We start from the raw sequence: 25882 nt of genomic DNA, 5'->3' as shown, positions 1-25882 counted from the left end.
TTCGGACTGAGATGAGGAGAAATTTCTTTACTCATAGGGTTGTGAATCTTTGGAATTCTCTACCCCAGAGGGTTGTGGAAGCTCAATGATTGAATAGGTTTAAAGCAGAGATTGACAGATTTCTACATACAAATGACGTAAGGGGATATGAGGATAGTGTGGGAAAAAGCATTGAAGTGCAAGATCAGCCACGATCGTATTGAATGGTGGGGCAGGCTCAGTAGGCTGAATGGCCTACTCCTACTCCTATGTTCCGATCTTCCTATCTACCAAGAATAAATCAGAGCACGGTGAAAGGAAGTTCCTTAATTAAGTGAAGGAAAAATAAGATTTAGAATTGCAAATACACAGGTCTTTACAGGTGGGGTACAGGTAGAAAAGGGAGCTAAAAAAGAAAATGCAATTCAGGTTTGAGACAAAAAAGGGCATTCAATATAAAAGCATACAAGTAATGCTGAGTTTATATAATACATCGTTTTGGCACAATTGTAGAATTGTTTCTGGTCCTAGGCGTCCCCATTCGAGTTGGGAAACAGATGCAAAGATTCACTAGGAATTACACTATAAAAGCAACATTATAGTTCTGAAGAAAGGCTCTTAGGGACTTATTCTGAGAGGGGTTAAGGGGCAGAGATTTAGAAAAATACAATGGTTTTAAGTGGGCAAATAGTGAAAGATTATCTTCACTGATTAGTAAATCATTAACAAGTTGCACAAATGGATAATTATCACTGGAAAAAGAATTTCTTTTCATGCAGGTTATTAAAAATCAAATGTTTTAAAACAAATGGCTATTGAAGCACGACAGCATTAATTAAAAAGTAAATTGGGGAAGTATTTGAAAAAGGATGATAAAAAAGGATTCCAGGAAGGTGCTGGGAAAGAGGATTATGGCTATTCCTGAACAGGGGTGATGGACAAAATGCAACATTGTGTTGTAATTCCTTTTATGTTACAAAAGATCTAGATTTAATACTGAACAGTTACGGAGCATGCACATCATATAATAAATATGCACAAAAACAGAAGCATGCAAACTAATAGGAACAATAACCTGATCTCTGCAAAAAAAAAAAAATTCCTTCCATATTTCAGCTCCAATCCTCCCTGATCAGGTTCCATAACTCCTCAGCAACATCTACGGTGAAGATCCAAAAGTCACGAAATACTGATACATTAGACAGCTAAATCGTGTTAATTTAAATTTATAGCCATTACTGTTTAAGCTATATTCAGGCGGTGTGCTGTTTTCAGTAGATTACTTTCAAAAGGACTGACAAAAATTAGGCTTTTTATCGGTGTAGTTTATCTGTAGTTAGTGAGTTCTCCATATTACGTTGCCTTTTTTAAGAAAAGGCAAGTTCTTTTAAGAAAGATACAACTCTTGAAATGGCTTCTGCCACTGCATGTTGAGAAATCATCCATTCTTTCAGCTGTTTCAACCATATCAGAAAAAAGCGAGCCTAAACAATACTGCCGATAACTAACAAACCACATTTCTGGAAAGACAATCAAATAACTAAAGTGCATCACCCAACTAGTATCATTAGCACAGCTACAAAGACATTAGTTGGAGAGCCCCATTAGTCACCGATATGCCTTTGTATATGTACTATGGAAATGGCTGCTCATTATTGAAGTTGCATGCATCCATCTTACAGAGTAGTTTCACTACCTGTTGCGTATAGGTTCTGCAAAGAAAGACCTGCAGAGATGATCAACCTACTGGTTTGTACGTTTAATCATTTCATGAACTGGCTCAAAAGTGCTGTATTATTCATTTCTGTGGCTACGATCTGTTTGTTACAAAAATGTCTATCGTCATGGATATGAAATCGCCCTCTGAAGTAACATGTGCATAGTGAAAAGCCTATGTGCAATTTAGAGATAATAGCCAGGTTTATCGTTAGCCCTGATTGAGCTAAGGAACACTGGTTATTTTGAGCAGAGGTTTCACAGGCGAGGGTTGCAGCTTGTCTATGGGAACTGACTCTATATTGGGCACCTCAAATAGCATTTAGAGAAACCCAAATTCTAATAAGGACATTGATGCATTTGTTACGACCAGGTGAGAAAGGTGTCTAGGGATCCCTTTTAGCCTTCACCTGGTCTTATTGTAACAGGGTTTAAGTTTTAAACACAGTGTTTTGAGCTCCCCCTTGGTCAAACCTTGTTCACCACTTTCCAATTATAAGGCAAAGACATGAGCACAAACAGGCCTTCTTAGGTTTAAAGATAAGTGAAATTTATTAAAACTTAAACTCCAATACAGTTGACGCTTACAGACATACGACGCGCCAACGCTAGCATGCACACGCAATACACACATACAAATTGGGACAGAAAACAGAAGAAAAATGAAGCAGACAGCTTTGAGGCAATATCAGAAGAGTTTCTTGTTAACTGTGCTTCGAGCTCACTGTAGTCCTTTTGTAAGTAGTCTTGCTTTTCGTTAGGGCCCAGTATTCTTCTTAAATCTTATTCACTGTAGGAGACTTTTCTCTCTTGGGGTTCATGTGTCTTCAATGGGTCTTCAGTTCCGTGAGAAAGAGATGGGAGCAGACAGGAGAGAGAGGAGAGAGTGTTTCTCAGTCCAGGAGCAAACAGCTTTCTGAGTTCAAATTCTCTGTGGCAAGTTCAAATTCTGCAACAGCCAGTTAGTCATATGACGGGGTAGGCAGTGGTGTAGTGGGATTATCACTTGACTAGTAACTCAGAGACCCGGAGTATTTCTCTGGGGATATGGGTTCGAATCCCACCACAGCAGAAGGTGGAATTTGAATTTAATTAATAAATCTGGAATTAAAAGCTAGTCTAATGATGGCCATGAAACCATTGTCGATTGTTGTAAAAACCCATCTGGTTCACTAATGTCCTTTAGGGAAGAAAATCTGCTGTCCTTACCTGGTCTGGCCTACGTGTGACTCCAGACCCACAGCAATGTGGTTAACTCTTCCATGCCCTCTGAAATGGCCTAGCAAGCCACTCAGTTGTACCTAACCGCTACGACGTCAATAAAAAGGAATGAAACCGGACGGACCACCCGGCATCGACCTAGGCACCGGAAACGACAACGGCAAACCCAGCCCTGTCGACCCTGCAAAGTCCTCCTTACTAACATCTGGGGGCTTGTGCCAAAGTTGGGAGAGCTATCCCACAGACTAGTCAAGCAACAGCCTGACATAGTCATACTCACAGAATCATATCTTACAGACAATGTCCCAGACACTGCCATCACTATCCCCGGGTATGTCCTGTCCCACTGGCAGGACAGACCCACCAGAGGTGGTGGCACAGTGGCATACAGTAGGGAGGGAGTTGCTCTGGGAGTCCTCAACATTGACTCAGGACCCCATGAAGTCTCATGCCATCAGGTCAAACATGGGCAAGGTAACCTCCTACTGATTACCACCTACCGCCCTCCCTCAGCTGATGACTCAGTACTCCATGTTGAACACCACTTGGAGGAAGCACTAAGGGTGGCAAGGGCACAAAATGTACTCTGGTTGGGGGACTTCAATGTCCATCACCAATACTGACCGAGCTGGCCGCATCCTAAAGGACAAAGCTGCTAGACTGGGTCTGCAGCAGGTGGTGAGGGAACCAACACGAGGGAAAAACATACTTGACCTCGTCCTCACCAATCTGCCTGCCGCAAATGCATCTGTCCATGACTGTATTGGTAGGAGTGACCACCGCATAGTCCTTGTGGAGACGAAGTCCTGCCTTCACATTGAGGATACCATCCGTGTTGTGTGGCACTACCACCGTGCTAAATGGGATAGATTTCGAACAGATCTAGCAATGCAAAACTGGGCATCCATGAGGCGCTGTGGGCCATCAGAAATGACTGAAGGCACTGGATACTGCAAAAGCTATGGGCCCTGACAATATTCCGGCAATAGTACTGAAGACCTGTGCTCCAGAACTTGCCGCGCCCCTTGCCAAGCTGTTCCAGTACAGCTACAACACTGGCATCTACCCTGCAATGTGGAAAATTGCCCAGGTATGTTCTGTACACAAAAAGCAGGACAAGTCCAACCTGGCCAATTACCATCCCATCAGCCTACTCTCAATCATCAGTAAAGTGATGGAAGATGTCATCAACAGTGCCATCAGGCTGCACTTGCTTAGCAATAACCTGCTCAGTGATGCTCAGTTTGGGTTCCGCCAGGGCCACTCAGCTCCTGACCTCATTACAGCCTTGGTTCAAACATGGACAAAAGAGCTGAACTCAAGAGGTGAGGTGAGAGTGACTGCCCTTGACATCAAGGCAGCATTTGACAGAGTATGGCATCAAGCAGCCCAAGCAAAACTGAGGTCAATGGGAATCAGGGGGAAAACCCTCCGTTGGCTGGAGTCATACCTAGCACAAAGGAAGATGGTTGTGGTTGTTGGAGGTCAATCATCTGAGCTCCAGGACATCACTGCAGGAGTTCCTCAGTGTAGTGTCCTAGGCCCAACCATCTTCAGCTGCTTCATCAATGACCTACCTTCAATCATAAGGTCAGAAGTGGGGATGTTCGCTGATGAATACACAATGCTCAGCACCATTCGTGACTCCTCAGATACTGAAGCAGTCCATGTAGAAATGCAGCAAGACCTGGACAATATCCAGGCTTGGGCTGATAAGTGGCAAGTAACATTCGTGCCACACAAGTGCCAGGCAATGACCATCTCCAACAAGAGAGAATCTAACCATCTCCCCTTGTTAACAACGGCATTACCATCGCTGAATCCCCCACTATCAACATCCTAGGGGCTACCATTGGCCAGAAACTGAACTGGAGTAGCCATATAAATACCGTGGCTACAAGAGCAGGTCAGAGGCTAGGAATCCTGAGGCGAGTAACTCATTTTCTGACTCCCCAAAGCCTGTCCACCATCTACAAGGCACAAGTCAGGAGTGTGATGGAATACTCTCCACTTGCCTGGATGGGTGCAGCTCCAACAACATTCAAGAAGCTCGACACCTGGTGATAGGCCCTCTTTTCTTCCCAGCACCAATTTTAAGTTTTAATGCTCATGTGGCGAAATAATGTGTGCCTCATTCTTGGCAGGTGGAGGCCTGCATGACACATTGTAAAAATTTTTGAAACAGCAACAAAGATGGTTCCAAGAACAGACTCACATGCTAAATTTGGTTTCAATAGGAAAATATTTTGAGGCAGAGGGAAGGGAATCTCCCAGATTTTCAGCAAGTTACTCAGATATCAGTCATACACAATTGAAGGTATCAAATTTTCAAAATGTTCCGACTTGAACATTGAAAACATCCAATTAGACTTTGTCTTTCCAAATGTACGTTCTATTTTAAGCTGTATAACAGTAGGGTTGAGCATTCGTAATTGCAGGTCTGTCAATGATGGTCACGGCAGGAGAAATTTCAGGTGATAAAAAAAAACTTACCAACATACTGGAAAACATTAAAGCAACTGGACTGAAGACAGCAAATCCAGTTGATGCCATTTTTACTCAACCCTCTTTTATACTTCAAAATATAAGTGACAACACTCTTGTTGAACATTATGACATTTCATAAACAAAAACACCGATTTTCTGGGATCAAGGGAGACCCAGCTTGGTCAGGTCTTCCTGTTAGACTACTCAAATGACATCACCAATGGGAAATCTACTACATCTGTTTCAGAATTGCTTTATTGGAAACAACATTTTCACAGTAGTCTATGTTGACTTGAAGCACCAAAAGCTGGGAAACCAAATCATGAAACTCCAGTTGGCTCCATGGTCATTCACTGGAGGACTAACAAACTGAATATTGTTGATGGGGTCTTAATTTTTTTTTGTATTTTCACTGGGGGAAAATCAGGGGATACATATGCAGAACCTAGCCTCAGTAAATTAAAGAGATGTATTCAAGACCATCTTAGCTTAAAAGTGATCTGTGATGGCTTTTCTCATTCCATGCACTCCGACATTCACCCATAAACTTTGATGTTCCCTAACCAATCCCATGCAGTATCAATCCCCAGAAATTGGTCTCCAAAAGGATTTTAAAAAGGTCCAAATTAAAATTCTGCTAAGTGCAAATGATTACATTAATCTGTAAATGAACCTCAAGACGGAACCAAACACAAACAGAAAAGCTAAATAGGTGGGTACAAATGCTGAAATGGACCACAAAGGATGAGATACAAGTAAAAGAAATAAACAATAACAAGGATAATAGTTACAGAAGCCCCTATGAGTAACTTGGCAAATCACCCACTTCAGTTCACCAAAGGTGGAAAGTCTTATCTTTGACTAGTTAGCACGTGGAATTTGCCATGCCTTGGTATTCTTATCCCCAAGTACAAATTGAGGTTTTCCATGTCAGGCCCCTCTCCCTCACTCCAATAGGTACTGTTAAAACTAAAAAAGTATCAAAAATTGTTCAGACAAGTCCAATACATATAAAAACACTTACTTTCAGGTAAGACACTGCCGTTCTCATCCCATCTTTCTTCACAAGCTCAGATATTTCTATAGCCTAAATTAGTCTAGTCTATCTCAGTTGTCAGCCCCTGCAGCTAACTACCTTGGTCCCAGGTAGCCATCCAGACTCTTCTGCAACTTATATGCAACAGGATTCTTCCAAGAGGCAGAAGGAACTATGATTATACCAAGTTCTGCTATTGTTGAGCTGATCATGTAACAATGTTGCAGCCAAGAAACACTGAATCACAAATACTTTCCCTGGAACCAAGTCTTCAAAAACAGTCAGCTTTGTTTTTCTTTCATGGGATGTGAGCGTCACTGGCAAGGCCAGCATTAATTGTCTATCTATAGTTGCCCTTTATAAAAGGTGGGAGGTGAGCTGCTTTCTTGAACATACTGTTCATGCGATGTAGGTACACCCACTGTGTTGTTAGGGAGGGAGTTCCAGGATTTTGACTCAGCAACAGTGAATGAACAGCAATACAGTTCCAAGTCAGGATGATGTGCGACTTGGACGGGAATTCACAGGTCGTGTTGTGCCCATGCGTCTGCTGCCCTTGTTCTTCTAGCTGGTAAAGGCTGCAGGTTTGGAAGGGGCTGTTGAAGGAATCTTGGCGGGTTGCTGCAGTGCATCTTGTAGATCGCACACAGGCCAAGGTGCACTGGTGGAGGAGGGAGTGAATGTTTATGGTGGCAGATGGAGTGATCAAGCAGGCCGTTTAGTCCTGAATATTGTTGGAGCTGCACTCAGTGCAGGGTATTTCATCACACTCCTGACTTATGCCTTGTAGATGCTTTACAGTTTTGGGCAGTCAAGAGGTGAGTTACTTGCAACAGAATTCTCAGCCTCTGACCTGCTCTTGTAGCCACAGTTTTTATATGGTTGGTCCAGTTAAGTTTCTGGTTAATAGTAACCCCAGGATGTTGATGGTGGGGGAGTCAGTGATTGTAATGCTGTTGAATGTCAGGGGAGATGGTTAGATTCTCTCTTGTTGGAGATAGTCATTGCCTGGCACTTGTGTGGCACAAATGTTACTTGCCACTTATCAACCCAAGCTTGACTGTTATCCTGGTTTTGCTGCACGTTGGCATGGTCTCTTCAGTATCTGAGGAGTCGCGAATGGTACTGAACAACCACTTCTGACTTTATGTTGGAGGGAAGGTCATTGATAAATCAGCTGAAGATGGTTGGGCCTAGGACACTACCCCGAGGAACTCCTGCAGCGATGTCCTGAGGCTGAGATGATTGGCCTCAACAACCACAATCATCTTTCTTTGTGCTAGGTATGACTCCAACCAGTTTTATCCCTGAATTTCCATTAACTTCAGTTTTGCTCGGGCTCATTGATTCCACACTTGGTCAAATACTGCCTTTGTCAAAGATAGTCACTCTCACTTCACCTCTAGAATTCAGCTCTTCTGTCCATGTTTGGACCAAGGCAGTAATAAAGGTCTAGAGCTGAGTGGCCCTGGCGAAACCCCAACTGAGCATCGGTGAGCAGGTTATTGCTGAGTAAGTACCACTTGATAAAACTGTCGACACCTTCCATCACTTTGCTGATGACTGAGAGTAGACTGATGGAGCAGTAACTGGCTGGATTGGATTTGTCCTGCTTTGTTGTGGACAGGACATACCCAGGCAATTTTCCAAATTGCTAGTATAGTAGCTGTACTGAAACAACTTGTCTAGGACACAGCTAGTTCTGGAGCTCAAGTCTTCAGTACTACAGCAGAGAATGTTGTCAGAGTCCACAGCCTTTGCTGTATCCAGCTTGTTCTCCAATACTTAACTTTTGCATTCTCCAAATATTGCTCGTCATACAAGATTTTACAGCAATATACAAAAGTCAAGTGGTACAATACAAGAATAGAAAAGCAACATTCGTGGAATATCTAAATGACAAGTACAGTAAAAATACTTTCTACCATAATACATACACCTATAATGACTGAGTGCTGGAGGCAGTAGTCCACAATGGTATGAAGCATTAGAGGGAGAGCCACTGCTGCTCTGCCTTGAAACAAAAGTAATCTTCAAATATTTCACAACTGTTCCACATGCCTGGAGACAAAGGCATCAATCTATCAAGTGAGAATAAAAAAATTTAAGTGTGACCTAGTTATGTCATGTGTCTACATTCATCATCTTGCAATAGTACAGTAGAAAAATGAACTGATCACAGTTGATTCAAGTTTTGGGTGTGCTTTAAGTCTGTGGTACAACAATGCTAATCACTCCAGTAGGTGGTCCAAGCCTCTTAGATTCAAGTGTATAACCAACTGCCCCATATTTAATTATATAGTAGCATAACCAGGGGTGTAACAATACAATGTATAACAATGTAATCTGAACTGGATTGACATGGCCTGTAGAATCTTTCCAAAGGCAAAAAGAAATACTTGCGAAATTAGGTGAATTGTTCAACTACCTCATTTAGACAGCAAATTTTTTTTATTCATTCCTGGGATGCGAGCATCACTGGCAAGATCAGCATTTGTTGCCCAGCCCTAATTGCCCTCGAGGTGGTGGTGGTCTGCCGCCTTCTTGAACCGCTGCCGTGCATTTGGTGTAGGAATAGTGTTGCTAGGGAGGGAGTTCCAGGTTTTTGACCCAGCGACAGTGAAGGAGTGGTGATATAGTTCCAAGTCAGGATGGTGTGTGACTTGAAGGGGAACTTGCAGGTGGTGGTGTTCCCATGGGGCTGCTGCCCTTGTCCTTCTCGGTGGTAAAGGTCACTGGTTTGCAAGATGCTGTCGAAGGGTCGACTAGGCCTATATCCACTAGAGTTTAGAAGAGAGGGGATCTCATAGTAACCTATAAAATTTGAACAGGACTAGACAGGCTAGATACAGGGAGGATGTTACCAATGGCTGGGGAGTCCAGAACCAGTGGGTCACAGTCTCAGGATACAGGGTACGCCACTTAGAACTGAGGAGGAGAGGGTGGTGAACCTGTGGAATTTTCTACCGTAGAAGGCAGTGGAGGCCAAGTCATTAAATATATTCAAGAAGGAGATAGATATATTTCTTAATGCCAAAGGGATCAAAGGATATGGGGAGAAAGCAGGAACAGGGTACTGAATTAGATGATCAGCCATGATCTTTTTTGAATGGCAGAGCAGGCCCATGGCCGAATGGCCTACTCTTGCTCCTATTTTCTATGTTTCTATGAATGAGACTTGGGGAGTTGCTGGAGTGCATCTTGTATATGGTACACACTGCTGCCACTATCCGCCAGTGGCTGAGGGAGTGAATGTTTAAGGTTGTAGATGGGTGTGTTGATCAAGCAGGGTGCTTTGTCCTGGTGTCGAGCTTCATGAGTGTTGTTCGAGCTGCACTCATCCAGGCAAGTGGAAAATATTCCTCACACTCCTGACTCCTCGTCTTGGTGAACAGGCTTTGGGGAGTCAGGTGATGAGTTACTCGCTGCAGAATTCCCAGCCTCTGATCTGCTCTTGTATCCATAGTATTTATATGTACACAGTAAGAGATGTAATCAAATTTAACTAACCAGAGAATGGAGAACAAGAAAAAAAATATGCTACATTATCCCTAATAAGGGCTTGCTTAAGTTTTTCTAGTCAGGTTTTGAGTCTGAGCTCGAGACAAATGGGTTCCCCTCAATAGGTCAGGCTTCTTCCTCAGACCCAGCTAACTGACTGACTACACTATCCACTACATTCTCTGTATATTCACAGGAAATCAAAGAACAGAGCCATTAACTCCATACAAGTTCCTAGATACGCCAACAGGCCTGTCAGTCAAACCAATTAACATTTCCTTTAAGAGTATATGGTCAACAGACACCGCATGCTGTGCTCACATATATAGAAGCATTCCAAGGAGATATGAATGCTCACTGAAATATCCAAACTAATTGCTTCAGACATCTCATCTGTCATAAACAACATTTCCGCTCAATGAATTTAACCCAGAGATCTTATTTAATGTAATTGTAGCTTTTTAACAAGAATGACATCAAGATCCTCCATCAGTAGCATAATCAGAAATCCTGAAACAGGATACAATCTTCCTCCAAAAAAGCAGCTGAACTCTTGTTCCTGTCAGTACAATAGAAGCTAAAATATATCCTTCATAATAGGAACATAAGAAAAGGAGCAGAAGAAGACCATACGGCCTGTCGAACCTGCTGCACCATTGATTACAATTATGGCTGATCTTATGCTTCAACTCCAATTTCCTGCCTGTTCCCCATATCCCTTGATTCCCTGAGACAGCAACAAATTTGTTTATCTCAGCCTTAAATCTATTCAACTATTGGAGAATCCACACCCTTTACGGTAGAAAATTCCAAAGATTCACAACCCTTTCAATGAAGAAATTTCTCATCGCAGTCCTAAATGATAGACCCTTTATCCCGAGACTGTGCCCGTGTTCTAGAATTCCCAGATAGGAGAAACAACCTCCAGGTCTACCCTGTCAAGCCCCTCGCATATTTCAATGAGATCACCTCCCATTCTTCGAAACTCTAGAGAATATAGACCCAATTTACTCAGCCCATCATAGGGCAACCCTCTCACCCCAGTGATCGATCTAGTGAACCTTTGCTGTACCGCCTCCAATGCAAGTATATCCTTCCTTAAATATGGAGACCAAAACTACAAAATGTACTCAAGATGTGGTCTCACCAAAGCCCTGGATAATTGTAGCAAGAGCTCTATTCTTGTACTCCAATCCCCTTGCAATAAAGGCCATCATGTCATTTGCCTTCCTAATTGCTTGCTGTACCAACATGCTAACTTTGTGTTCCTTGTACAAGTACACCCAAGTACCCCTGCAACAACATTAACAAGTTTTACAGCTTTTCAAAAAAATCTACTTTTCTATTCTTACAACCAAAGTGAATTACCTCACACTTCCCCACAGCAGACTCTCATCTGCCACCTTGTTACCCACTCACTTAATCTGTGGGGGACCCGATTGAGGTATACAAAATTGAGGGGCATAGATAGGGTCGACAGGAAGAAACATTTTCCCTTCGCGGAGGTGTCAATAACCAGGGGGCATTGATTTAAGGTAAGGGATAGGAGGTTTAGAGGGGATTTGAGGAAAAAGGGTGGTTGGAATCTGGAACACACTGCCTGATAGGGTGGTAGAGGCAGGAACCCTCACAACATTTAAGAAGTATTTAGATAAGCACTTGAAACGCCATAGCATACAAGGCTATGGGCCAAGTGCTGGAAAATGGGATCAGGATAGGTGCCTGATGGCCAGCACAGACACGATGGGCTGAAGGGCCTGTTTCTGTGCTATATAACTTATGACTCTTATTTCTTTGCGGCCTCTTTTGTGTCCTCCTCATAGCTTGCATTCCCACCTAGCTTTATATCAGCAACAAACTTAGATACACTAATCTCTGTCTCTTTCTCCAAGTCCTTAATATAGATTGTAAATAGCTGAGGCCCCAGTACCGATCCTTACAGCATTCCACTAGTTACAGCCTGCCAACTTGATGCCTCATTTATCTCTACTCTTTGCTTCCTGACAGTTACCAATCCTCTATCCACGCTAATATATTACCCTCAACTCCATAAGCCCTTATTTTGCGTACTAACCTTTGTGTGGCTCTTAACTTGGATTTCTAAAAGGCATTCGATATACTATATCCAATGGCTCCCCTTTATTTACCCTACTTGTTAAATCCTCAATTTGTCTAACACAATTTCCCTTTCATAAAACCATGTTGGCTTTGTCTGATCATACTATGATTTTCTAAGTGTATTGTTAAGATTTCCTTCATAATAGATTCCAGATGTCAAGGAATAATTCCAAATAACATCCAAAACAGCAGTCAAGGTTTTAAATGTCTTAACTTTTCTTGCAAATTGCAGCAGTAGGCTGGATAGTGAAAAGTCAATTTACAAAGGAGGTTTTACAGCACAAAATAATGGTAAATGTGTGCTGCACCACAAAATAGGACAAGACCGACATAAGCTCATTAACTCACAGAGATAGGATTCCTCTGGTCAATAATTTTAGCAATAGTAAATAAAGATTGGTAAGAGTTCAAAATGGGTTTCACCTTTGTCTTATGTTCCTGATTTCAAACAGAAGGGCAGAAAGAGACAAAAGCTGGACTGAAGTCATTTATGACAAAGCCCAGGACCGTCCCCAAGTGCAACTAGATCCCACTCCTCCACCTCAGTCCTGCAAAATGCCTGATAACTACCTCCAACTAGTGCATTTAAGATACAATGTTGTGCATTCTTAACTTTATAAACAGTACAAGATGAAAATTTTAATTCAAAAGCATAATCAAAAGTAATTAATTTATAGTGCTCACAATGAAGAGGTGTGGAATTCAATCTTCAAAAGCACCAGCAGCTTAAATGTGTTTGCCTGCGAACAAGACCCTTGGCATCTGTAACCTTATCGGGAATGATTCGATTCATACCGTAGAAATAATCTTGCGGTTTTGCGAAGCTTCTGCAGCACTGTATTGTGACTTCTGAGGTTTGTAGAATAGGAAAGGCTCTCTGATTTGATGCCATGCTGGAGAAGAACCTGTGACTGCACAGAACTGTGGGTGAATTGTGGCGCCAACAATATCTCCTTGTCTGGCTATGCTTTTTACCATCTTCCCAGCTCAAACAGCCACAGTGGTGATATGGCACTTATCAGCAAGTCACACAATGGTTGCATGGCATCTACTTCTACCCTTCAGCTCCTTACCTTGTTCCACCCCTTCTCACCAAACCTTTAAAATTCTGTCTACCAGCACCAAATCCCATCCGGATGTTTCTCGCCCCAATATCCTTCTATATTGAGAAGCAACTCATCCTCGTTGATACTGATCTCTATCTCAGCTCCCTTTTCCTTCTCCTCCAAATATATTGCCTTTGCACACTCCCACTCCTGCAGTACTGACCCCCCACCATATCAAAACTGCTATCAACCCCCTCATCAAAAACCTATCTTGGACCCTCTATCCTTGCAAAGCAGCACTCATGTCCAACATCCCTTTTTTTCCCCAAAGTCCTTAAATGCATTTTGTTGCTTCCTAAATCCATGCCTATCTTACCTGCAACTCCATATTTTAATTTCTCCAATCAGGTTTCTACTCCTGCCACTGCATGGAAATGGCCTTAACCGAGATCACAAGTGACATTATCTGTGACTTATATATTATTCCTTCTTGACCTCCTTTACTCAATTTTAGAAATGACAATACCAGAGGTGATAGAGAAGTAGAGGTGGGTGTCATCAACATGATGTGGAAGCTGACTCTATGTCTGTGTGTGGTGTTAAGATGCAGCACAAGAAGATGCCAAGGATAGATCCTTGCAAATCCTCAGAGCTAACAGTGTGGGGTGAAAAGAGAAGCAATGGATTGAGACGATTGGTTCCGGTTTTACCCATCACACCATAGCCAAACAAGGGGAGTCTCTCTGAGCTGGACAATAGAGGAGAGGCTTTGCAGGTGAATGGTGGGTTGACTATATCAGAAGTTGCAGAGGATTGAAGAGGTCAAGAAGGGACTCTCCTTGTTTGGTCCCACTTTTACACACAGCCAAAGTATCACCATTATCTCTGGAGTTTTGCAATAATCTATCCTTGGCATCTTCTTGTGGTGCATCTTAACACCACTCACAGACAAAGTCAGCTTCCACATTATGCTGATGACACCCCACCTCTACTTCTTGATGATCTCTCCTTCGAACTGTCAGTTCTAAAATTGAGTAAAGTGCCTATCAGACTGGTAATCCAATATCCACTCTTGAATCAGCTGCAATTTCCTCTAGCTCAGGGTTGTCCAACATATGGTCCGGGGCCAGAATCCAGCCCGCCAATCCTTCATAACTTGTGAACAGAAAAGGGCAAGATTGATTTTGTTCCATGTGTGCCCCCCAGTTGTAAACAGTAAGTGAGCTGAAAGTTGGTGCAGTGCAACCTGTACCTGAGCAGTCACTAGGAGGCCCAGCAGAGGCAGGACTCATTAGGATGACTGGTGCTGTCAATTGGGGACGCTGACCAAAGAGGCAGGAAGCGGTGCTAGCGGAGGGAGGCGATATGCAATTCAGAGTGCAGGGCCGGTGCCGAGCAGCAGAGCATTTCCGCTCTTGGTACGTGGTGGGTGAAGGGAGGAATTGTTGGGGAAAAAAAAAAGGTTAGTAATTTTTTTAAAACCCAGTATACCCAATTTCTTTTACCCAGATCGGCCAAGGTTTTAGCTGTATTCTGGGGGAAGTGTAATTAGGGAAAAGCATCCACTTGGGAGTTATGCAACTGTTTAGAAGTTAGTTTGTTCTGGCAGATAATTAAGAGTCGCTTCCCTCGCTCTCGTTTGGTGCTCGGATACATTTTCAAAATTGTTATACCATCAACCACAGAGGCTGAACTAATCGAGATCCAAAATGACAATGACATGGACAGCTTTCACAGAGCATCACTGTTTGACATTTTATAGTCAATCTTCTCTCACTGTCTTACCCAAATCTATCAAAATATGCCCTTTGATTCGTTGCACTGTTTGGTAGCATATATTGTTGCAAACAGCTTTTTTCAAGAATGAAGTGTCAAAACAAGATCAAGATCATTCCTGACAGACGGACATCTACTCAGAATACTCCGCATCACTACATCAAATGTGCAGGCAGACACTGACTACTTGTGCCAGCAAAACAATGCCAGGTATCTCACTAAATCAATGCTCAACATAGTGATGAGAAAGTAAGTTAATAAATTAGTCTTCTCATTTAAAGCTTCACAAAATTTCTAATGCCTTTATCTTTCTGAAATTTGCTCACTAGCCCCTTAGGTAGGACAAAAATTATAATGTGGCCCCTCACGCAAAAGGATTGGACACCCCCTGCTCTAGCTGAAGACTAGAAAGACCAAAGCCCTCGTCTTCCACCAATTCCATCTCGTCCCTGGCACTATCCAAGGCTGAAAAGCAAAAGCTAGTGGTAGGCCAGAGGATTGGAATTTTTTTTTTTTTACAAAGCAGCAGCGGATGACTAAAAAACTAATAAAGCGGGAGAAAATTGATTATGAGAGTAAATTGGCAAGAAATATAAAAACACTAAGTGCTTCTACGGGTATATACAAAGGAAGAGAGGAGCAAAAGTAAGTGTGGGACCTTTAGAGGATGAGACTGGGGAATTAATAACAGGGAAATGGCAGATAATTTAAACCAATATTTTGCATCGGTCTTCACGGTGGAGGACACTATAAACATTCCAACAATAAATAGATGAGCAAGGTGTAAATGGGAGGGATGAACTTGTAACAAGCTTCATCATGAGGGAAAAGGTGCTGGACAAACTGATGGGACTAAAGGCAGACAAGTCACCAGAACCTGATGGCCTGTTTCCAAGAGTTTTAAAAGAAGTGGCTGCAGAGATAGTGAAGGCATTGGTCATAATATACCTAAACTCACTGGATTCCGGTAGAGTACCAGCAGATTGGCAAACCGTTAATGTGACGCCCCTATTCAAGAAAGGAGGGAGACAGAAAGCAGGAAACTATAGACCAGTTAGCTTAACATCTGTCATCGGGAAAATGCTAGAGTCCATTATTAAGGAAGAAATAGCAGGACATTTAGAAAAACATAATGCAATCAAACAGACTCAACAGAGTCAGCGATTGAAAATACAGAACCCAAACTGAATTATAAAAATTGTCCAATATTTTAAAGGAAAAGTCAATGTGCTGCAAAATGGCCACCAGAGATCAAACGAACTGGCCCTGTATAGTCAAACTGTCTTACTATCTGTTAAGGACAAAAGGATACATTCCAAGCTAAGAGGTGTCAACTACACCCACCCTGAACTCATCAAGAGGCATTTTTGAATTAAATGGGCTCTTTTGAAACAAAGGTGTGAAGCTGCCGGGTCCACTGTTGGTCACAGGCAGGGAGCTCTCTGTCTCCCAACAGAGGCAACATGAGAGACTTGTTACCTTAAAAAATAGCTCTTTAGGGAGAGAGTGAGAGAATCAGAACAACGTGACAGAAGCCTATCCAGTCAAGTGCTGAGAGATTTAGTAAAAGCCAAAGGAGGAACCCTGCTGAGAATACTACACTTCAACCGGTTGCAGTAGAGAACTGAACGTGATCACCACTTCCAGACCGAGGTCCCAACCACCAGAAAAAAAATCTACAAACAACCCAGGCCTGAAACTTTAAAAGAGAAATTGAGCTCAGAGAAGATTCAACAGGTTTACCGTGAACCCTGAACACCTACCTCACTTCAAACCACTTGCCCTTTTCTTCTCTATCTATTCTTGTCTGTGTGAGCGAGTGAATGCATGTTTGGGTACGGTTGCGACCGTTTCAGGAATGAATTTTGCTCAACATTGAGTATGTTTAAAACAGAGATTGACAGATTTCTAAATACAAATGACACAAGGGGATATGAGGATAGTGCGGGAAAAAAGGCAATGAAGTGAATGATCAGCCATGATCGTACTGAATGGCAGTGAAAGCTCGATGGTCTGAATAGCCTACTCCTGCTCCTACGTTCCTAATAGCTAATCTTCTGTTCTGAACCTAGAAGAAAATCTGTTGCTGTCCGTTTACTTGACAAATAAAACACAAGGGGTTAAAGCCAGAGTAACAAAAACACTTGCTGCAGTCAGTTGGGAGGCGAATGGTGGGAACTACCCATACCCCTTACCACCTGGCCAGCTTCCCATCCTCCATAAAGCTCAGCTCAAACAAAACTCTGCTGACGATATCCTGTTTAGCATCAAATTCTGCTCCATCATCCTCATTGATTCACATTGGCTCACATGACGATAACCATCTTTCTTTCTGCCAGATATGGCTCTAGCAACTACAAGATTTTTCTTTTGACCCACAGTGACCTCAGGGCTCCTTGGTGTCATGCTCAGTTGATAGCTGCGTTGATGTCAAGTGCAGCGACACTTATCTCTCCTCTGGCATTCAGCTCTTGCACCTATGTCTGGATCAACATTTAACTGGCACCAAATGATTATGGAGGAACCTGAACTGGAAACTACTAGGTCAACCATTTAACCAGTCACTGTGAATCAATGCCCCTGGTACTATGGTCTACATGACATCTCTCTGACTCAATGTGAGCAACACCACAGGGGATCTACTGCTATATGGTGTTAAAAGTGCCAGTTTTCATCTCAGTTCTGAAACAAGTTGTCAGTTATTTTAAAATTAACCTTCACGTCATTCTGGGGAGGGGGGGCACAAAGAAATCTGCTAAACTACAACTTTGTTCATGGTCACAAGGAAAGGCTCAACAGTGCATCCTCTGACCCACTGTGGCCAATGTCATGGGAGATCAGTTATATTTATGTACATTAGAGCATGATCAAGGATCATACCTTTTGAATATATATGTAAAGGATTTGCAGCCAATTTGCTACTGCTTAATGACATTAAGCCAAGAAAAACTGAATATATAAAATTAGAAAGTATCAAACAAGAATTAAAATGCCTAATCATGGAGTTAAGAACGCAAGTCAAAAATGAGTAGTCAGTAGTAAATATCAATAAGCGAAAGCCAACCGTTTGGTTGATATTGTAAAAAAAAGATTCTTTTGGTCTCCTTTGAGTTCTCCTCTAAGCTGAGCACTTGCTGCTAGAAATAAGGATTTTAACATAATACTTTTAAATGCCTTTTAATTTACAAGAAAATTACTAAACATAACTAAACAATGGCATCTTGTGCAGTTGAAGGAGCAGCCTGCACCTCAGGTACATACAGGTTATCAGCTATCAATGTTAGCTGAAGAAACTCAAGCTACAGGTACAACTTCTAAAATGCACCTGTTCGACATCTAGAACTGTTTACCTTTCATTTTATGGCAATTTATAAAATCTGCTAGAACTTGTTGTTTATTATGACAAATTACTGCAAAGGAAAACCATAAATTAAATTATTTTCAGAACAGTGAATGTAACTAGAATTTGTTCATGTCTTTGATGATTTACACAAATTAAAAGGTTGAGCTGTTCAAACATATGATATATCAATTCATGAAAATACAATCAAATGCTATATGCAAACCCATAGCTGGTGCATATGGAAGGATTCAGAGCAGGTCTTAATACTTTGTCAAAAGTAAAATACTGATGCTGTAAATTTCTCCAGCCTTCCACCCTATCTCAGACCTCTACTTTTTTTCTTACCCCTGCTTCCCCGCCACTGTACTTGCTTAAAACCAGTTACAGCTCTAACTTTTTTCAGTTCTGAAGTTTCATCAACCTGAGGCTGCTATTCTCTCCATGGGTGCTGCCTGACCTGCAGTGATTCCAGCATTTTGCACTTTTGTTTCTTTACATTCTATGGAGCATTCAAATATAATTTCAGTCACTGCATCTCTCACTTATATGAAGGCTTGTTGTTTTTGAGCTCTGAAGATAAACAGTAGTAAATTTCACTCAAATTTGGATCAAAATTACAGATACAAAATAACCTTCGAAGAAGCAAAAGAGTTTGGTGATTCTAACTTGGTACTTGAAGGTTGCAAGCATTTCCAATCTGCATAGCTGCCTCAAACAGTTGAACTCCGAATGACCTCAGGAGCTTTGTTCTTAACTGGACTTTCGTCACCTTAAAAGGCAACCACTCCATCTTTGCAGAAGAATACATTCCTACTCCTTTAAAACAGTACACAGTTTGACTTAGCCTGAGTAATGCCATGGGAAATAGTTAAAAAAAAATTCCTGTCACCCTTTTTCATTAGTAACTGTGCATATTTAAAAGTGAGAAACAGAGACTAGTCATAAATAGAAACTTTCAAGCTGGAAAAGGCTGAGTAATTTACCATGGAAGAATATTTTATACGGTTTATAATCTAGGAGCAAATTGGCTGTAGTGTTATTCTCAGGTCATCTGAACTTCTGGAGAACAGTTTTGATGATTAGCTGTTAACCTGGTTGGTACTTTGCTGCTCAAGTACTCCCTGTGGGAGAGATAATAGCTGTTGGTAAATTTCTCAGGTCAATTACAGATCAGTAAATTTCTTGTCAACTCCAGACTCCAGGTCAGAAAACGGTTTTGCATCTGTAGCAAAGTTTAACGCTTGGAATGTGATGAATCTACACTACACACAAGAAATATTTTAAAAATGACATTTATGTAACATTTCATCTCAAATGTCCTGAAGCAGTTCAACCACAATGAATTACACTCTGCAATTACTCGTGGGCAATCACAGAAGCCAGTTTGCAGAAAGTCTCACAAACACAATAAAATGAACAACCAGTTAATCTGCTCTTATCCATGTGGTTGAAACAGTAATATTGACTGGGGCACAGGGAAACTATCTACTCTCCTTCAGTTGGTACTATAAAGAGGCAGACAGTTTAATGTGTCAGTGTAGTATGCCATTATTTACTGCACTGAACTGTCAGCCTATTTGTGCACTTTAAACCCCACTCCAGGATTTAATCCGCAACCTTCTGATTCAGGGACAATAATATCAACTGAGCTAAACTAAACCATTGCTCATGCTAAATCAAAAGGGTGTTATGCTGCAATATAGAAACTGGGTGCTATACTATATAATGCACTACATATTTCTCCTCTGCTATAATGGAGTTGAGCTCCTTTAAAATCAAAGTATAACAAATAAATACGTTGAACAGAATTCAAGATACACTGCTGTTTGATCAAGGAATTTTACAGACTGGAAAGTGGTTCAGTGTCATTATAAAACTGTGACGTTGAGTGTGTGGATCTCTTGTGACAATGTTCATGGCATTCCAGATAAAAAGTTTTAAAGATAGGAATCCTGCATGTAGGAAGAAAAATGGACAAAAGTACTCCATAAAGGGCTCTGAAATAGCAAAGAGCAAAAATAAAAAAGATCCAGTGGTCTTAAAATATATGACCCAGCAGATCCAACTCCTGTGGACAAGTAATCAACAAAGCAAATAGAATACTGAATTATATAGCCAAAGCAGAACAGTACAAGTTAAGGAAGTCATGCTCAAATGTTATAGTACTCTGGTCAAACACTGCCCAGTTCTAATCACTGGCACATAAGCAAGACATTCAGGCTTTGAAGGCAGGACTGAATTGAGTAATGCCTGCAGAAACTTGGATTTTCAACTTCAAAAAGGAAACAAATGAAAGGTAACCTTGCAGAGGTACATAAAGGAGTAAAAACCTCATTACAACCTTGGTCCAAACATGGAAAAAAGAGTTGAACTCGAGAGGTGAGGTGAGAGTGACTGCCCTTGACATCAAGGCAGCATTTGACCAAGTGAGACATCAAGGAGCCCTAGCAAAACTGGAATCAGGGGGAAAAACTCTCCACTGGCTAGAGGCATACACAGCACAAACGAAGATGGTTGTGGTTGTTGGAAGTCAATCATCTCAGTCCCAGGACATCACTGCACAGTTCCTCAAGGTAGGGTCCTAAGCACAATCATCCTCAGCTGCTTCATCAATGACTTTCCTTCAATCATAAGGTCAGAAGTGGGGATGTTCGATGATTGCACAATGTTCAGCACCTTCTGCGACTCCTGATACTGAAGCAGTCCATGTCCATATGCAGCAAGACCCAGACAACATTCAGGCTTAGGCTGATAAATGGAAAGTTACAGTCATGCCACACAAGTGCCAGGCAATGACCAACTTCAGCAAGAGAGTATCTAACTATCTCCCCTTGATATTCAAAGGCATTACCATCACTGAATCCCCCACTATCAACATCCTGGGGGTTACCATTGACCAGAAACTGGACCCGCCATATAAGTATCGTGGCTACAAGAGCAGGTCAGAGGCTGGGAATTCTGCAGTGAGTAACTCACTTCTTGACTCTCTAAAGCCTGTCCACTGTCTACAAGGCACAAGTCAGGAGTTTGATGGAATACTCGCCACTTGCCTGGATGAGTGCAGTTCCAAGACTCAAAGCACAACATCATCCAGGACAAAGCAAGCTGTTTAATTGTTTAACATGGTGGTTGGGGTGCCATTCACACCTTCCACCAGCAGCACACTGTGGCTGCAATGCATTCCATCTACAAGTTGCCCTACAGCAACTCGCCAAGACTTTTTAGACAGCACTTTAAGAACATAACACAACATAAGAAATAGGACCATGAGTAAGCCATTTGGACCCACAAGCATGCTCTGCCATTCAATAAGATCATGACTGATCTGATTGCAGCCTCAACTCCACTTTCTTGCCTGCCCCCCGCCCCCCACAACCCCTGACCCCCTTGTCAATTAAAAGTCTGTCTATCTCAGCCTTGAATATATTCAATGACCCAGCCTCCACCGCTCTCTGGGGTAGAGAATTCCACAGATTAATGGCCCTCCGAAAGAAGAAATTCCTAATTTCCGTCTTGAATGGGAAACACCTCATTCTGAAACTATGCCCCTTAGTTCTGGATTCCCACATAAGGGGAAACATCCTCAGCATCTAGAATTTCAAGCCCCCTCAAAATCTTTTATGCTTCAAAAAGACCACCTCTCATTCTTCTAAACTCAATGAGTAAAGGGCCAACCTGCTCAACCTTTCCTCACAAGACAACCCATTCATCCCAGGAATCAATATAGTGAACATTTCATTTGCCTTCCTAATTACTTGCTGCATCTGCATGCTAATCTTTTGTGAATTACGTGCGAGGATACCCAGATGCCCCTGTACCGCAGCATTCTGTAGCCTCTGCCCAATTAAATATTTTGCTTTACTGTTCTCCCTGACATGGATAACCTCACATTTTCCCATATTATACCCCACCTATTTTTGCCCACAACTTAACCTATCTATATCCCTTTGCAGACTTTGTGTCCTCCTCACAACTTGCTTTCCTACCCACCTTTGTATATCAGCAAATGTGGCTACAATATACTCGGTCCTTTCACATTGATTGTAAATAGTTAAGGCCCCAGCATGGATCTCTGTGGCACCCTACAAGTTTGTTTGCCAAGCTGAAAAGGGCCCATTTATCCTGACTCTCTGTTTCCTGTTAGTTAGCCAATCCTCTATCCATGCTAATATATTACCCTCAACACCATGAGCTCTTATCTTGTGTAGTAACCTTTTATGCGGCACCTTATCAAATGCCTTTTGGAAATCAAAATACACTACATCGACTGGTTTCCCTTTATCCACCCTACTTGTTACATCTCAAAGAACTCTAATAAATTTGTCAAACACGATTTCCCTTTCATAAACCACGTTAAGTCTGCTTGATTGTATTATGACTTTCTAAACGTCCTGCTACTACTTAATGATGGATTCCAGCATTTTCCCAATGACAGACATTAGGCTAACTGGCCTATAGCTCCTTGTTTTCTGTCTCCCTCCTTTCGTGAATATCTAAATCTGCAACTTCGCCTGGAGGAACAAGGCAGCAGGTGAATAAGAACATCACCTCCTGCAAGTTCCCTTCCAAGTCACACAAGATCCTGACCTGGAAATACATCACCTTCCTTCATCGTCCTTGGGTCAAAATCCTGGAACCCTATCTAACAGCACTGAGGAAGTAGTTACACTACATGGACTATAGCCAGTCAAGAAGTCTGCACTCCACCAAGGGCAATTAGAATGGGCAATAAATGCTGGCCTTGCCCGTGAGGTCCACATCCCATGAATAACTAATAAAAGAAACTGCCGAACAAAAATCAATCCCGGTCAATTGAAAATTTCAAAACTAGGTATCAATAGCTTTTTTGGGGGAAGAGTTCCAGGTTTCCATAGCATTTTGTGTTATCTAAATATTCACTCTACCCCTTTGGAGGCCAAGCCATCCATCCGAGGCGCAGTGTTCAGAACAGAATGCAATACTCCAGATGGGGTCTAACAAGAGCTCTGTACAGCAAAAACATAAATTTCATCCCTTTGTATTCCAGCCCTCCTGAAAAAAAGGGCAACATTCCATGAGCCTTTTTAACTATATTTTGTACCTACACACTAGCTTTTAGTGATTTCTGTACCTGGATCCATAAATCTCTCTGCTGATCCATATTTCCTAGCTTCTCCCCATTTCAAAAACGGTCACATTTGTTGACAACACAACCACTAGATGGTGCACAACTCCACATGCACAAATGCAGTATCAACTGAAATGTCACCGTCAGCGACGTCTCAGGCAACTGCCTGTATTAAAGATGGTGCTGCTCAATCTTACACCGGAAAACAAATAAACTCTGCATTGGCAAATAGAGTCAGTTGAAAACGTGCAACCACCCCACCCCCCCCAATTATCACTTCTCTGCCCCATTCCCTCCCGCCCAACTGCTCGCCACTTCAATCGCAACCTGTCTGCCCGCCTCAACGCCTCTCCGCCCTGCACCTTCCTGCCCAACAGCTTGCCGCTTCAATCATTGCTTCTCCTCCTCGCTCCCTTCTGCCCAATTGCTAACCGCTTCAATCATCGTTTCTCTGCCCCGCTCCCTTCTGCCCAACTGCTCGCCACTTCAATCATCGCTTCTCTGCCCCACTCCCTTCTGCCCAACTGCTCGCTGCTGGTCTCCCCCTTTGTCATTTGTCCCCCCCCCCCCAGTCAATCGCTTGCTAACAGTGCACTGTAATGTCAACGTGCTCAAGCGTGAGTTGATTCTGGCAAATTTGCGGATGCACTCAGGTGACATCAGAGCTTGCGCATGTGCTGGCTGTGATGGCAAGGCAGTTAGAAAAAAAAATCTCTTAGATCCTAATTGGATCTCCTCACACTTTCCTATATTGAACTCCATCTACCACAGTTTTGCCCACTAACTTAATCTATCAATGTCCCTTTGAGACTCTACCTATAAAATATTCAAATTTCAACATCAAAACTAAAAAAATTAATGCAAGATTAATGTACTACACTCCATTGTTGCTCAAAGTGCCCAAAGTTACAGCATCCAAAATGAACAACCTACAATACTATATGAAATTATAAGGAGGTTCGCACTTTTTGGGCGGAGGTGCACGAGAAAACAAAGTTCAGCAATCAACCAATTTTCTCTCTGGAATCTGCAGTAAAACAGAAACGGTGAGATTTGATCCAATTATTTAGTGAAAATTATACAAAATGTGCACAAACAGGCGCTTAAATACAGTTTAAAACGTAAATGTACAATAAATTTTAAAACACTTAAGCTCTTATCAAAATTGAGAAAACTTCTAACTCGCTGCGGTTTTTGGTTGACAACAGGGCGTCAGGCCAAAACAAAAGACATTCCTTCCTCAAAGTTTCTTAGCAACTTTCAAAAGCACTTCACAATCAACAAATTACAGTAAGGTACATACAATTCTGCAGAGATTAATAAAACATGCTCCATCAGCTGTAATTCGGAACACTTTAACATGCAGAAATCAAAAGGGAGTTTAACCGATACCTACCAGTACAATTTATTTTACACTGCGAAAAATCTGCAGTTTGTTTTTCACAATCTTTACTTGAAAGCCCCATATGGAGGGGGGGAGACGAGGGAGGGGGGGAGACGAGGGAGGGGGGGGGGGGGGGGGGGAAAGAGAGGGTAGCGAGCCCTGGTCCAACGGGGAACTGTTCCAATCGTTTTATTATTGTCGCCACTCGCAGTCTCTACTGCCATTTAAACAGATCGCCTCTAACAGGCCTTTTATCGTTGTGTCGCTGACTGCATGTGAGTGTACAAGACCAGTACGGCATGTATTAAATTGTCTTTTTTGTTTACCTGCAAGTAACCTGTTTAGTCCAACCAACTCCAGCGCCGCCTGCTGCTGCCACCGCCGCCGTCGTCCCCATGGATGCCGCTGCCGCTGCCGCTGCCTCCGCCATTATCCACCACTGTCACCGCGCGGCTACAGCCGGGCCTCCCAGCGGCCCCTGCGCCACTTCCGGGGAAGGTCGCGGACTCGAGCTTACTCTCGAGCTCGGAGGCGCACACGCAGTTGCCGTGACCGCGCACGGCGCCCCGAGCACACGCTGACCGGTACTTCCAGAAAGAAAACCAGCGCCACGTCTCGCCCTCGATACGGTTCGTTCGTTCCGATCAGTAACTGCCTGCCTATGCAGTCGACATCTACTCCTGCTCAAATATTGAAAAGGGGAAAAGAGAAAAAAAAGTAAGAGAATGAGTAAAGGATGGAGATGAAGAAAATCGTAGTGGCAATAGGGACTCTAACTCACTTCGAAGACGTGATCGGTAATTTCCGGAGGAAAAGGTTGTTCACCCCTCGGTAATTTCCGGAGAGGGCATGCGCGGGAGTGAGAGTGACGCGAGGTTGGAGCGGCAGATTGGCGAGAGGATGGCGGAGTGAAGCTGTCACATCCTCTTATCCTGAATTACAGCACATGGGACGGAGGCTGTAACGTAAATACGATGTCATTTGAGGCATTTATCATCACAACCCTCACAATATATACTGGTGGTTGTATTATGGGACCATAAGGAGGTACATCGTTTCTAGTCGCTAATATATTTGCTGAATAAAAATGTGGATAAAAATCAACGTAAGTTGGGCGAGTCCAAATTATAACACTATTTGGACACAGTTTGGAGTGGCTGATGGCAAT

At 42.5% G+C, this 25882-nt stretch overlaps 1 protein-coding gene across 1 annotated transcript in view; it reads right to left on the bottom strand.

Moving 5' to 3' along the window:
- Positions 1-25581, bottom strand: part of mkrn1 (makorin, ring finger protein, 1) — an 87530-nt gene extending 61949 nt beyond the window's left edge. The window contains exons 1-2 of the mRNA XM_068050756.1: positions 25496-25581; positions 25041-25394 (exon numbers count right to left, since the gene is read on the bottom strand). Coding sequence (XP_067906857.1) covers positions 25041-25144 — 104 coding nt within the window. The 5' untranslated portion in view covers positions 25145-25394; positions 25496-25581. The remainder of the gene's footprint in view (positions 1-25040; positions 25395-25495) is intronic.
- Positions 25582-25882: the final 301 nt, after the last annotated feature.

The sequence above is a fragment of the Heterodontus francisci genome, chromosome 18, assembly GCF_036365525.1.
Source record: "Heterodontus francisci isolate sHetFra1 chromosome 18, sHetFra1.hap1, whole genome shotgun sequence".
Classification (NCBI taxonomy): Eukaryota; Metazoa; Chordata; class Chondrichthyes; order Heterodontiformes; family Heterodontidae; genus Heterodontus; species Heterodontus francisci.
The sequence above is the reverse complement of the archived record's forward strand: the minus strand, read 5'-3'. Positions and strand labels throughout refer to the sequence as shown.